At 44.0% G+C, this 14,280-nt stretch overlaps 3 protein-coding genes across 3 annotated transcripts; 1 reads left to right on the top strand and 2 right to left on the bottom strand.

Moving 5' to 3' along the window:
* Window positions 1–2,543: 2,543 nt before the first annotated feature.
* On the bottom strand, window positions 2,544–2,996 carry BDV14DRAFT_186159 (uncharacterized protein; the record flags this gene model as incomplete). Its single annotated transcript, XM_073770765.1, has 1 exon — window positions 2,544–2,996. A coding segment is annotated over exon 1 (226 nt), but the record flags the coding sequence as incomplete, so codon positions are not given.
* Window positions 2,997–7,530: 4,534 nt separating this feature from the next.
* Window positions 7,531–12,201, bottom strand: BDV14DRAFT_186161 (uncharacterized protein). Its single transcript, XM_073770766.1, has 7 exons — window positions 11,601–12,201; window positions 11,288–11,525; window positions 10,985–11,236; window positions 10,824–10,927; window positions 10,430–10,770; window positions 9,657–10,374; window positions 7,531–9,592 (listed from the first exon to the last, which is right to left on the bottom strand). Exons 1-7 carry the CDS (start codon window positions 11,762–11,764, stop codon window positions 8,158–8,160), a joined length of 3,252 nt encoding a protein of 1,083 aa, XP_073621695.1. The 5' UTR covers window positions 11,765–12,201; the 3' UTR covers window positions 7,531–8,157.
* Window positions 12,202–12,251: 50 nt separating this feature from the next.
* BDV14DRAFT_186164 (putative xylosidase/arabinosidase) lies at window positions 12,252–14,280 on the top strand. Its single transcript, XM_073770767.1, has 3 exons — window positions 12,252–12,548; window positions 12,616–13,953; window positions 14,002–14,280. Exons 1-3 carry the CDS (start codon window positions 12,392–12,394, stop codon window positions 14,073–14,075), a joined length of 1,569 nt encoding a protein of 522 aa, XP_073621696.1. The 5' UTR covers window positions 12,252–12,391; the 3' UTR covers window positions 14,076–14,280.

A 14,280-nucleotide genomic window follows, 5' to 3' on the forward strand; every position in this document is an offset into this window, starting at 1 on the left:
ATGACAAGACCATCAAGCTCTGGGATGCCAAGACCGGCTTGGAGCTGCAGACGCTCAAGGGCCATTCAGATTCGGTTCAGTCAGTAGCCTCCACTCCGCATGCTGAAAAACATCATGATTACTATAACTTTCAAGTGTCTATTTCAGAGAACTGGGTGGTGGTGGCTGGTGAAAACATACTGTGGCTCCCACCCGAGCATCGTCAATTCACAGCTTCAGCTGTTACGGAAGCCACCCTTGCTCTTGGGTATAGTGATGGAAGGGTTTCAATTATAGGATTCCATATACCATAGGTTGGATTTTCCTTGTGCTTAACTACTCTCCATTATTTACGAATCTCTTTTCATAAGGAGGGCCTGGGATGGTGGAGCATTATATAGAGTCCTATTTAATTCATGAATTCTCAAGCAGCTTCTGCATGATTCTTGTTAAGGGGCAATTTGCCACTTGTCCTCACCCCTGTTCCCGTTCTGTGTATGGATTACCTGTCAGTACAATACCAAATTTTACAATGAAAATTATTGTTCCGTTCCGGACCAGATTAAGTTTAGCTTGGTTTCAAATAAGGGCTTCAAAAACAAAGAAAGAGTATTCTGTGGTGACACCAGTTTCCGGAAACCCTGTAATGATGAATCCCACTGTCTTCTACACCACTTCATTAGGCTTGTCTGCTGCTTGATAAATCCATATTCTGACAAAAAGTACATCCAACCGCAGACACCGTTGACTGAACCAAGGCTTCTTAGCCAGCTATCTGCACGCTGTTTAGAAGTGAGTTATCTGCACTGACTGTTTGAAGAAAAAGAATGGCCTGATTAAGCCCTGAAGAACACTGGGTATAGGTTTTCTCATAGCAATCAGCCACAGACATCCATTTCTCTGCCTCTTGTTGATGCTCAATGATGCTCTTTTTCAGAGCGGTGACCTTGTGTTCCATTTCAGCAAGTTGCTTGACTGTATACTCTTGTGCTTCCCGTAACTGCCTTTCTAGCGCCATTTTTTCATCACGTAGGGCTTTACTCTGATCTGTTGCTGCTCTTATGGCTTTCTCTAGCACAATATTCTCTTCTTCAAGTGTCTGCAATCGCCCTCGAGTGCTCTTAGCCCCCTATCAAGGTAGTTAATACCGTATTTCTTGATAAAGTTGATAGTGTAGTCTCACCTTGCTTATCTGATCGCGGTGAATCGCCCGGAAGCTTTTACCTACTTCGGAGCATAGTTCTACATATGCTCCCACAGAGTGCTTGCTAAGTGATTTGTTGAATAGTATTTCCAGTTCTGAGTCGTCAACCTGCCAAGCATAGCGTGTTTCATCATCAGGCTGCAGGCGAACATCATCCGGATCAACTTGCAATCCCAAAGTTTCCGCTTTTCTAGGTTTACATCAGCTTCTTCAGTAATTGGGTGAAGTAGAAGCTCACCAATATGCGCCGAGAGACGGTTGCGACATCGTAGCCTCCATGATGTTCGCCTTTGGTTAGACGAAGCTTTAGAGAGGCGACTCTCTGTTTCCATTATGATCACTGCTGGTTCCAAAGTCATTGCTACATAGATGAGCTCTCTTAGCTTATGTACGAGGAACCTTCAGAGTAGGCTTTTCTTAGATGTTCTGTATGGCAGTGCGGAATTGTGGGTGAACTGTACCCAGGGCGAGCTATCTCACAAATCTCCTAGTAAGTTTATGCTTTGTGGCTCTTACTTCGCTTGGCCTGCAGTTGGAACCTGGTCAGGTATCAATGTACAGTATTATTCTTCAGGCCATGCAGAGGCAAAGTAACAAATATTACAGTCGGATTAGTCCTAATGAATTACCTGAATTAGATGGTTGTAATTTATACTTATAACGTTATAATACAATTTATTGGTATTTATAAGTCATCCTATGTATTTCTGGTGTCGACACTTTCCTTCAGTGGATCCAGCACTGTGAAAAAAAAAAAAAATATTACCAGTCAAAAGAAGCTAAATAGGATTGGTGCCATCTACTCCCCCATGTAATTATCCCTGGCCGTATTTTTCCTCGATCTCCTGTTTGACCACCTTTTTCTAGCTTTTCTTTTTTCCCGGTTGTATTGTATTGTCCTAGTTGCCTACTTTTTATTTATTAATATATCTTTTCAGTGTATGTATGTCTCCACTCCTGAGTATACTCCATTACCCGTGTTGTGATGTCTACAGTCTCTCCATAGAGACACTGAGGTGGACTTAGGTGGGGAATCGAACCTATCCTCCAGAAAATCAGGGATGCCGGTAGCGGTAGCGTCGTGGTGAGCGCTCTAATGTATTATGATGATCTGAAGCACGCGGTCGTTCTGACCTAATTGGTAGATTTTCATAAATTACTAAGCGTAAGGAAGTTACAGAGAGGGTGTCATGACACTACCCTGCTGTACTGACCAACTAAGTAACGTCTAACTCTAGGATATCGTAAGAGCTTTGCGGCTAGTTCAGTATTTTTCATTGCGGTATCAAGAACACTTTACTACTTGATCTAGTACTGTAAAGGATTACTCTGCAATGACAATGATATTGATCGCGAAGGACTAAAGGAAAACTAAATACATGCGAGATAAGAAGCTCCCTTCCTGCGGCTACCGGTAGGCACAATAGCCATGGCTGCTGCTCGGTAGCTCAATTATCAAGACGGTAGCTAGGCTACTGTTTCTCTGACATGGTCTCGCTGTTGTATGATAAAGTTGTCATGATTGCGCGTCGATTGGCTTTTCAATTTGCGCCTTCGCTGATTCCAAAGGTGAAAGGTGATCAAAAGAACAATCAAAAGTAAGACGGCGAGAATGATAACGCCGATAAGTGGTCCAGAAACCTTTTTAGTGGTGTGATTGGTTGACTTCTGCACCCGACGCGGATCGAAAGAAGGCATGGTGGGGTTCACTCTGGAGTCAGGACATAAGCAGTACGCTTGCAAGAAGAGACTTTGTGCTCAGGTTTCAAGGAGTTGGGGGTGGGCAAATAGAGTTGTCTCGACTTTCCCAAAGGGACCTCTGATTTATAGAAAATCTGCGCTTTTAGGAATATGAAGTAACCCTGCTGCCTGCAATCCAAATCAGCGTCTATTTAAAGTGTATGTTGTATTTATGTATGTATCTAATTGGAATAAAAACGATATGAAACAGTAGATATGTAAATTACCGCTAGTCAATCTCAGGCCATTTATTTAGCATATTAATTTATTTAGCATATTGATTTATGTCACTATAGGCTAGTAGTGATTTACGCTCGTATCTTACTCTTGTATCTACTTATTCTCACAGAGCAACTAGTGGTATAGTAATGAATACATTAGTAGAGATATCAATATTTTTTTGAGCTAAGGAGCGTATAGAACATGGTGGTTGTGGAATTCATGCACTGACCAATCACCTTTGGCGACGTGCAGGGCCCCAGTATCTCTATCCTTCAATATATATTTAACTATACCTCTATAATTTGATAATCTTGTTCTATTTCCCAGAGTTACTTGACATACTTCCACAGCTTCGCCACGATATATACGATGCTTACCATGAATATTGAAATACTAGTAAGATGAAGTACTATACTTGTGAGATAAGCAATCTGCTGATTCTGCAAGGAATCTTACACTAGTATTGACGATCTTCCTGAAGTGGTTGGCTGTTTGCGTTCTTTGAGCAGACACCCCAAGGTAAGTTTGCAGGACGTGTTAACCCAATTGTAACTAACGCTGATTTGCAGATAAAATCCTGCTTCAACCTTATTATTGCAGTGCTTTCTAGTCTTGTCCCATGTGAAGCGCTCCAATTACTTGATGAGGTCCGCAATGACTCAAGGTTCTTATCAAACTTTCAGGTTTGGAATGAGACCTCTCCACAACTTCCTTATCTATGTCAGGACGAAGAGCTCTTTGGATCTATGGATGTGAAATGTCAGTTCATGAGACCTTCTCCTGTTAGCAAGTAGGCTGCTGATCATACAAGCATATTAGGCCCAGATTCACCTTCCTCTCTATTTATTCATCAGCCTTGCTGGTACAGCTTTTACTCCCCAAATGTACTAGCTAATCTGCTGGGATCTGGAGGCTTAGATGGGGCTTTGGTCAAGTTGATACTCCAACCTGCTCCGACAGAGTCAACCGTCAGGTACTTGATTGATCAAGATACAGTTGAGAGAGAGTCTATCAAGAGAAAAGTGGCGGCGTCTGATATCCAACCTACCCGGCCCCCTATGATAATTGAGGACGTGATCTTAAAGCCATTAGATCCGGCGTCGCTGTCTTCAGAAAAGAATACTGCTATTACCCCAATTGCCGCTGCCATGTCGTCAAAAGGAGGTAAGAAAACAAAAAGACAAAAGCGAACTGATCAGGGGTAGATATGTGGTCATAATGTAATGCTGTACTGTATTTACATCAATACTGACTCAGCTGTTACTTAAACCTACAGTGTATATAAGTAGAGAGTGTTATTCCTATTAATTGTCTTTCAAACTATCTATTCACCGTATATGAGCAGTACTTTAGGCATCATGAGGCCATCGCAAAGAATTACTACTCCCCTTCACCGTGCTCTCTTCTCTCTCCTTTTTTGTTCTACTCTCCCATTTGCTACGGCTAAAGGGGATATCCTGCTTAAACAGGAATCAGGTTCTCTAGGTCAAAACCTTGTTCTGGCTCCAGTTGACAGTTTCGGCCGTGTTATCACTTCGGCTGAGCAAGAAAACATGTATTAGTGTTTGTTTCCTCCTTAGCTCGCCTATATTTCTTGTCATGTCTGACAAAAATTAGCCTACCACAGCCAAAGCGCTTAGTGCCAGACTAAAAGGAATTACTGTGCAGCTAGCAAACAATGCTGTAAGGGTAGCTGCATCCCAGAGACATATAATTGCTGCTTAGTTAGTGAACACTGCTTTCCTGGTGATTATTATTTTTTCTATAATGGCAAGGCTAGATGCTGTCCACTGGGAAAAAGCTGCGTCCAGATTAATGGAGAAGTGCTGCTAGAATAGACAGTCTATTGGTATGAGGAGGTGCATATTGTGGAGGAGAGCCAAGATAAAGTGATTACCTTGCAATACATGGAGCGCTCTATAATAGACACTATAACAAGGATTACTATTGCTGCATTATATTCTAAGGAAGCTAGTTTTTCCTACTCTAGTCTAAGCTGCAATGTAGTAAATGCCTTAAAGACATTACTAAATTTGGATGCAACCCTGACCCACACAACAATAGTGACAGGAATATTAATTTTAAGGGCATTGGCGGTTTGTTTAGCAGCTTTGTGAATAGCTAGTTGTGTATTATCTACTTAAACCTAAATGCGCACAAGAATATAGCAACTACTAAAGACTTGGCCTCTTTTACTGTATTTTATATTATTAAAATAAATAACTAGAGAGATGGAAACCATTTCTATAGTTATCTATCCTTGATTGGCCACGATATGTATGACTAACTATATCTGTTATGGAAAAGTCTTTGGACTGGATTAACATGTCTAGCTTATTAAAGTTAGTTAATTCACCTTTAAGACACCTAAACAAACAATTGCCTTGTCTGCTCTTTAACAATTGCCTTCTCCTAGTACCACTAACAAGAGGATTGTTATTTTAAAGATTAATAACAACTCTATTGCAAGACTATAAAAAGCAAGAAGATATCCTTTATTGGCTTGGCAAAGTTTAAAGTTAACAAAATCCAACCCCTCCTTTAACTCCACCACGTGAGATTAACAAGAGTTATTAGATGAAATGGCAGAAGATGCCGCGCAGTGGAAATTCTACTCCTAATAAATAGCCTAGATTCTTGCCAATAATAAAACTTCTTGCAGCTTGTCCACTAATCTTACTAATCGCACAAGACTCAATCCTTCTATTTAGAGCTTGTCTGGACCCTTACGTTAACAAAGCCCGGCACGAGACCTCCTTAACATGCTGCCTTTATTAAGCCCATCTATTCACTACATTTGGCCAAAATCTATACCCCTTCCCAGATCTGTTCTTTTATTATAATAGACTCTTGGCCGCAACTTCGGCTTTAAGGTGATTTTAATTTAATTAAAGGTAAGCTAGAATACTCCTAATTATAATTAACGCAGTTACTAACCATGATTCCCCTTTGCCTTAGGATAAAATATGTTATAAAGCCCCTAAGGAAGCCTTGGATATTCCAAATAATATATTTAATAATATAGTTAACTGGACACCAGAGCAACTTGATTTATTATGGCAGGACGTAACTAAAATATATAATAAAGCGACAAAGTGTGAGGAGCATGGACAAGATAAGAATGCTTGGGGCTCTGGAGTTATTTAAATGGTCCTTTAAAGGGGTGTTAAGTGTTAAACTATTCTCCAGGTTAAAAATATGTTAGTATTAGACTTTCATGTATGCTTGGAGTATGATTATTAACTAAAGAATAGATAAATATAAAAGATTAATCCCTGTCTCCTCCCATGCATGCTGAATAAGAACCTAGTTGGCAAGAAAGTTAATTACATGTTCGCGTTTTCCATCCAAGACCTGCAAGTAAAAGAAACATGCAATAACTTTCTTAATATGTTTCCAGACTAAATAATTAGCTAAATAACAGATCCATTTACAAAGTATATTGCTCTTTTTTCTAGATTTAAAGTAAAATAATTAAATAGTGGCAACACAAAGGCACTGGTGCAGCTTGCTATTTGGCTAGCTGCTAGGTTGGAAAAGTTGTTATAGTTATATAATATTCATGGGGATAAGCTAGATAATTGCGAGCTCTTACCAAGTATTGGTTGGATAGTAATAGGTCATGATTGGAATCTATTTATTGCCTTTAAAGGTTGCTTTAAAGGGCAAGAGAGAATTATAAGTAAAACCCATTTAAAGTTTTTAAATATTCTAACCATTATCTGGTAGTATATTGATGGGCCTATTAAGAGCCTGAGCGCTAGTACACGCACTTACTACGGGATCTTTAAGTTAATAGATCTTGTTTACAAGCTGTCTTTATATGCTTAAGAGGTGTATTGGCCATGGATGACATCTAAAATATTAAGATTACTAGTGAATTTAACTAAGTAATCTTATTTCCATGAAAATATTTTATTTAATATTCTTTTTACACAACTATTTGTGTCAAGGATACCAAGATATTGTTAAGGGCTTGTTTAACAATTATAAAGCTAATCTTGGCAACCCACTTATAATTAAATCACTCTTTAGATTTTAACCTAACAAATTTGCAATGCATCTGCAGTTGCTAATTTATTCTAGATTAACCAATTGGTAGGAATGCCTCGGTCACGGGAGACAAAAGTCGCGGGTTTGAATATGGACAATATCCGCAACCCCCTAAAACTTTATAAATACAAGGTTTTCCATACCACAGGCGCGACTGGATATTCTAATTAACAGTCTCTTGGGTTATGACGCTCGAGCGCAATAAGTTAATGATCCACGCATGCTGGAGTCGTGGATTAGTGCTGGAGTGGTCTTATTCTTGAACCAGTTGACCACTTGGGTTTTATAGAAAAATAAAGGGGAAACCACACACTTACATTGGTATAGAAGATAGCGGACTCACGCACAGTGTCCTAGCGGGACGATTGATCGCGGAGGATATTAAGGGGAAGGAGAATAGTTGGGCGGCGTTGTACGATCCTGGCCGGAGGAGAAGCTTTTACCGGCCACAGTAGAATGAACTGCAGCATGATGTGTCGATTAATAGAGAAAATAGGGCGGTGACCAAACCGTCTCAAAGGCATTAATATTATTGACGATCGCTACTTAAAAGAAACAGTAGCTAAGCTACTATTTGGATAAGACGAGCTACCAAATGGAACCCTGGATATGCTGACTACCGGTAGCCACGTGAAGGTTATAGGATCAGGAGTGGAATTGGCATCATCATCACCTATTTTATATGCAAAGACAACATCAACCGTAAGCTTCTTGGTACCTAGTTACCAACCATTAGGGGCGATAGACATCAATCAGTCAGAATGCTAGGCTAAACAGGTTTCAAGGATCTATCTATCTGTTAAGAATCTTCGAGCTTAAGATAGCGCTATAAGCCTCTTGATCTTAAACACGCAGCTGAAGTTAGATTGCTTGACTAATGGAGGACTAATTGCTGAATCACGGGGTAAAGACTCCAGGAACCACTCTATAACTTCCTGCAGGCTCGGCTTTCTCTTCACCTAGATTTTCAGAGAACCCGTGTTCCGTCTCACAGAAGAGGACCTCGTCACTCGACTGGACTTGTGAGATGCTATGTGATCTTGAGACTGCGCGGCTCGTTTCCGGGCTCTTGTAATCGGGCCCGCGCCCCCTGGAGCAGGGTTTTCAGAGCCGCTCAAAGGATCTACCGTGCGCGAGGATTGAACGGAGTCAGGTGCTGATAAAGTTTGAGGATTCTTCTGTTGCATCTTCATTATCGGGGTCTCCAGGATAGAGTTGATCTCAACCAAATCCGTCTGCGTGTCTATACTCAGGTCTCTTTCTTCAGCCAGCCAGAGTTTGTCAGCCCGCAATATGTCGGCCGTAGGTGAGTTCTCGGTCACTGAAGAAGATCCCCGGAACCTGAGCACACCCCCTTCCTTCATCTTTCTAAGTTCAAATTCATCCTTGCTTAATCCGACTTGCCGGTCCTTGTCCCCAAGTAAGATCTGTGGATCGATTGGTGGAAGTTCGGGGGTTGTGCTGGTTGTTGAAGACTTGAACTCGATACTTGTAGTGAGGCCTGGAGGGCTAGGCCAGTTAGAGATACAAGGAGGACAGCCATTGTAATCAGAAATATGCTCTGTACGTGCGACACCGTTCTCATCACTGGTGCTGCTGACTGTCGGTCCCGTTGCGCACAGTCTAACTAGACTATCCTCAGTAGCAGTCTTGACAGGGCGCTCCCAAAGTCCGAGTTCGATCACAAGCTCGCTTGGGCTGGCGGATGGGGAGCTCGGTTTGTCATCAGCAGGAATGGGAACGTCACAGGCTACTGTGGGATTATTTGGAGGATCTGGATACTCCCACATGATGATTTGAAAATCTTCAGCCTGTTCATAACTGACATACTGCCTTTTGCTCTCTCTCTGCCCTACCAGAGCTTGTCCTTTTCTCTTAGCGGCACCAACAGGGGAGTTGACCTGATAGTCGAGATCTTTCTTCTTAGACGGTTTGACAGGGCCACCCACTTGATCCCAGATTGCTTTATGCATACCATGTATGTCGCTCAAGTGGTAACGGAGTTGCATCTCAGAGTCAAATTTGGCCTGGCATATCGGGTGCGAACAGAAATAATTTCCGCTTATCCGCTTGATATGTTCATTGACATGAGCTCTTAACTCATTGCTCCGTTTCCAAACATTCATGCGCTGCGAGGGAGCAACTCTATCACACCCAAGACAGAAAGGACAATAACCGGGGCGAACGAGGGTATAACAGTACGTAATTATTTCGCATCTCCTGGAGATATCGTGCTGGAGATGGTTGTTGCAATGATCTTCCCACTCCGTCGTAGTCAAGAAATCAAAGCATTCGTAGCAGTACTTCAGCTGAGTGCTTTTATAGCCGGAGGCCTCGCAGCGTCCTTGAAGCCGGCAGTCTTGAACATGATTAGAGCGTTTTGGGCGTGTCAGACTAATGCAAAACATATTAGGAAACTGGATATGGATGTTGTCTGCAGTTTTAAGGCCAAACTTACTGATCCAGGTCACAACCCCCAACGGGACACCTCCCATTGAGGGGCTCCTCTCCTGGCCGGTAGAAAACATCATAGTTTTTAGTACAATAGATTAAGAGGTTCTCAACGGCGGAGAGCATATCCTGATAGGAGAAAGACTTGTCCGATGGCATCAACTCGGCGACGCGCTGCCGTTCGGGCTGCGCCTTGAAGAGGCACTGTGTAATGTCGTTATACACAATCACATCCGAAGCCTTGCCTCCCGATTTAACCTGCGTCTCAAGGCGGTCCTGAATCCACTCATCTCGGTATTTCGCTAGTTCGGTGTTGTAAAGGCGGGTTCTTAGAACCTGTAGCTGCTTCTTGGTAAGTTTAATAGCAAACTCGGTGTCTTCATCACCAGAATCAGCAGCATCATTATCGTGTTCGCCATGACCATTGTCAGTATTAGTGCATGTATGCGGTATTTTTTGCAGCTCTTGAAGCCGTCGTTCAAGTCCTTGTAAGGTTTCATTTTGTCTGATAGCATGCTGACGCTCTGCCGGCAAATGTCTTGGATATCCAAGCGCACGGTATTTACCCACGCCTCGAAGGTATTCAATGTGGTCAAGGCGCATCTTCTCTCCGAGGAACGCGTCCATAGTGCTCAGTGCCGAGGTGCTGTCTATGTAGCTTCTTCCAAAGACATTCGGATCCTTCTGGGTGAGTACCTGGCTTCTTTCTGCCTCTGTTGCCACTTCTATAGGCATATGTTAGATTAAGGGATGCCTAAACACCGAGCTTATCAAACTTACTGTCAAGCATATTGGCAAGGCCTCGCCTGAGGGTATGGATCGTTATGATCTCGGGGTATCCCGCGTTGGTGACGACTGCTCTAAATATCTTGCAGAAACTCTCGCGGGTCCACGGACGTTTCGATACTCCACCAGCTCTGGTTACTGTCCGTAAGACAGGCTCTTCTGCGACCGATGGTTTCCAGAGAAGGGGTACTGGATCGTTATGGTCAGGATTCCATCTCTTCAGGGACTCCATGGAGTCGACATGTAAAAACGCGCCATCCTGGAACGCCATCACCAACAGAAAGGCAACAGGATTGAATCGGAGCTTTCTGTGTTCCCGCATTGCGAGACGGAAGCTGGCAGAATGCTATCAGTGGGGTAAACTCAGGCTGCTCAAGGGCGGACATACACTGTATTCTTCGGATTGTCATTATTCTTAACCCATTTCTCGCTGAGGCGGAAAAACAGCTCTATCTCACCGTCCGGTCTGCGGTAGATATATAGCTCAATGTCCTATCACATGTCAGAACGGAACAAGGCAAAGATGGTGAGCAGGTTCGGGCAAAATACTTGATATCGCAGCCCACGCTCGTCTGCTTTTGATGTATCCGGGATAAACGTGCCGATCCGAGCGCCCGAGTAGCAATATATTTGGATAGTAAACGTCATCTGTACTCTATATCGCGGATGGATGAAAAGAGGATCATCGTCATTCCACAGTGAGACAAGGATATTTGTGAGATCACAGTGTGTTAACATATGCTTCGCTCTTCTTATATCTTCAATGAGTTTTTCTTCTTTAACAAGTCTTTTTTTAATAAACTATACTCAGTCAGCAACCTAAGATGGATTCTCAACAGATCAATCACAAACCGTAAACACATCCTGAGTATCCTTCTTATCAAAAATAGACTTTGTAATGCGTGTGAATCCGGCAAAGAACCGCTCTGCAAAGTTCAGTACAGAAGACTTTGTAGGACGCAGCGAGAGAATTCCGTTGGTAGAGGATATGTAAAAGCGCACAAAATCTTTGATCGTGGCGAGGTCGGGCACGGGATGTCCCTTTTGAAGGCCTCCGTCTCGGAGGCTCTGATTTTCTTCGGATGCCCAGCTAAAAGGCAAAACAGATAAGAAATCAGCAAGTTGATCTCACGGTACAAGACCAGGGGGTATAAGGAATACTTACGAAACATAATCTGATATAACCCTCTCCTGCAGAGCAATGGACTCGTCGGAATAGATTATCTCACAGCGTTCCTGATCATGTTCGCGATTTGCTCCGCGAACATAGCCGTTTGCTGCCGCAGCAGCTTTTCTATCGACCTTTTGCCTTCCTCTCCCCTTGGACATTGTGGCAGCAGAATTGAATGAAAATCACTTATCCTGAGGATACCGCGAAATCGTGAAGTCGCGGAATAGCCCGAAAAGAGTGCGTTATGTGCCAGGTTCGAATGATGAAAGAGTCACAAGCAGCACGATTTGCACGATATCTGGAGGATTCAGGAGGTGGGAGAGCGAGAGAGGAAAGACATCCTGGCACCATTCTGCTGGGGGCAGTAGTGGGCCAGGTTTTTGCAACCAGGCTTGGTATTGTCTCTTGTCGCGGCATCTTGATTTCTTAGTGAAGCAGCTAGAGGACAGCGTGGGCACGAAGAGGGGACGGGGTGAGCGTAGGGTGAGTGTAGGTGTCGAGGGTGAGCGAATCACCTCAGATGGGTGAGCGAGTCACCTCGAAGGCGTGAGCGAATCACCTTCGAGGGTGAGCGAATCACCTGACTCACCCGACTCACCCTCTTAAAGCAGCAACGTCCGGATCGGGCAGGAAGGAGGCGCTCGTAGTTTTTTGGCCGGTAGAGAAACCTACCTATTTACGTAAAATACCTATCAGTCCACCATTTTCAGGATGTCATGGAAGAGCCCGCAAGTCAAAAGCCCAACAATCTACCATACATTTGAGGTTGCGTCGGGTCGAATAACATGTCCTCCTTCAAGAATCCAATCCTACCAGGGTTCTACCCTGACCCCTCGTGTATCCGCGTGGGGGATACATTCTACATGGTGACCTCCAGCTTCCAGTTCTTCCCTGGGATTCCGATTCATATGTCTAAGGACTTGGTTAATTGGGAAATTATCGGTGCGGAATTGACTTTCCTTGCCTATTACTTACCTATAATTGTGCTGATAAAAGCAACCTAATTAAGGCAACGCCATAAACCGACCCTCCCAACTGGACTTATCCTCCGCAACAACAAAAATAAACAATCCTTCCCGGCGAGAGATATTCACGGGTGGAATTTACGCTCCGACAATCCGGTATCACAAGGGGTCATTCTATATCGTCTGCACAATGTTATCCGGATCCGAGGATATGCGTCCCGACGAAGACTTCCACCCTACAAATTTCATTATCACATCGGACGATCTGCATAATCCGGATTCGTTTAGCGAGCTTATTTACTTCGATTTCCATGGGATAGACCCTAGTTTAGTTTTCGATGATGATGGGAAAGTCTACCTCCAAGGGAGCTACATCCACGGGTATAGCAAGACTCCGGCAACGGTCATCCGTCAAGCGCAGATTGACCTCGCCACTGGAAATCTCCTTTCTAACCCAATCGACATCTGGACTGGCGCAACAGGAAAGGTTCCAGAGGGTCCACACATCTATAAGAAAGACGGATGGTATTACCTCCTCATCGCGGAAGGAGGGACACATAGACGGCACAAGATTACTATGGCGAGGGCAAGGGATATCAGCGGTCCTTATGAATCTTGTGACCGCAACCCAGTTCTTACGGCCGAGGGGTCGCAGGGTATCATTCAATGCGTCGGGCACGGGGACCTCTTTCAGGATGTCATGGGGGATTGGTGGTGCGTTATGCTAGCGAGGAGGGAATATGGAGCGAGTTATCCGCTGGGGAGAGAGACGTTCTTGACAAGTGTCAGGTGGATGGAGAATGAGTTCCCTGTTTTCAAGCCCGTTGAAATTGACATGCTTGTTGGGAAGAAGATGGCGGAGAAGAGTATCAGCGATGAGGCTCGGGCCGTTGAATTGGCGTCGCCGTTGACGCTATACTTGCGAACGCCAGACCTGGACGCGTATAGACAGGATGCAGGGGATACAACCTTGATGCCTACGGCAACAAATTTGGCGGCGCCTTCTGGGACAGTTACATTCGTCGGACAGCGACAGACAGAACTTGACTCGGTCGCTACGGCGACATTGATCCTGGACGATAACATCCCTGGGGATGTCTCTTATGGATTGACGGTCTATAAAGATCCCTTCCGATATGTGGCTATTGAGTACAGCACTTCAGGCCGGTCACTGAGTCTGCAACTCCAGGAGGCAGGGCACGATCTAGTCACGTTGTCATCGTACCCTATTGCCGATGCAACGTTGATAGTCCTGACAGTTACTTCTTCCGTCGAGCGCTATATATTTAGAGCTGAAAGTATCACACTCCCTAGTGACCAGCACGAGCAACTCTTACTAGGCGAGATACCTTGCTCAGCAATGAGCGGCGATGACTTCACAGGTACGTTGCTACTGTCCGTTGTAATAGCCAACTCTGACGGGGAATTAGGCACTATCTATGCGATATACGCAACTGGGGATACGACCCCGGTTATCATTCGCGATTTCAAGATAAGCAACTAGGCGGCTGAATTGAATTAATTTTGTATGGGCCAACGTTACATCCACGACCTAGCGTTAAGCCATCCACGGCAACTAGGGCCGTTTGTAACGAGTCAGGACTCCGGAGTCCAAATGCCGGTTTTCCTATGTATCCTGTCGGCTGTAGGCTCCAGGGAAAGACTAAATTATTTAAGCCGTGGGGTTTCCGGTCTTATTCCAAAACAAG

This window comes from Aspergillus stella-maris, assembly GCF_047715825.1.
Source record: "Aspergillus stella-maris strain CBS 113639 unplaced genomic scaffold BDV14scaffold_137, whole genome shotgun sequence".
NCBI classification, from domain to species: domain Eukaryota; kingdom Fungi; phylum Ascomycota; class Eurotiomycetes; order Eurotiales; family Aspergillaceae; genus Aspergillus; species Aspergillus stella-maris.

What these genes read in the sequence shown, in the direction of transcription:
- BDV14DRAFT_186164 (XM_073770767.1), top strand. Translation starts at nt 12,392, where the DNA reads ATGTCCTCCTTCAAGAATCCAATCCTACCAGGGTTCTACCCTGACCCC. An exon ending in GGTTAATTGGGAAATTATCG is followed by an intron (nt 12,549 to 12,615) that starts GTGCGGAATTGA and finishes AACCTAATTAAG; the next exon opens with GCAACGCCATAAACCGACCC. An exon ending in GAGCGGCGATGACTTCACAG is followed by an intron (nt 13,954 to 14,001) that starts GTACGTTGCTAC and finishes ACGGGGAATTAG; the next exon opens with GCACTATCTATGCGATATAC.
- BDV14DRAFT_186161 (XM_073770766.1), bottom strand. Translation starts at nt 11,764, where the DNA reads ATGTCCAAGGGGAGAGGAAGGCAAAAGGTCGATAGAAAAGCTGCTGCG. An exon ending in AGCGTGGGCTGCGATATCAA is followed by an intron (nt 10,928 to 10,984) that starts GTATTTTGCCCG and finishes GACATGTGATAG; the next exon opens with GACATTGAGCTATATATCTA. An exon ending in GGGGGTTGTGACCTGGATCA is followed by an intron (nt 9,593 to 9,656) that starts GTAAGTTTGGCC and finishes GTTTTGCATTAG; the next exon opens with TCTGACACGCCCAAAACGCT.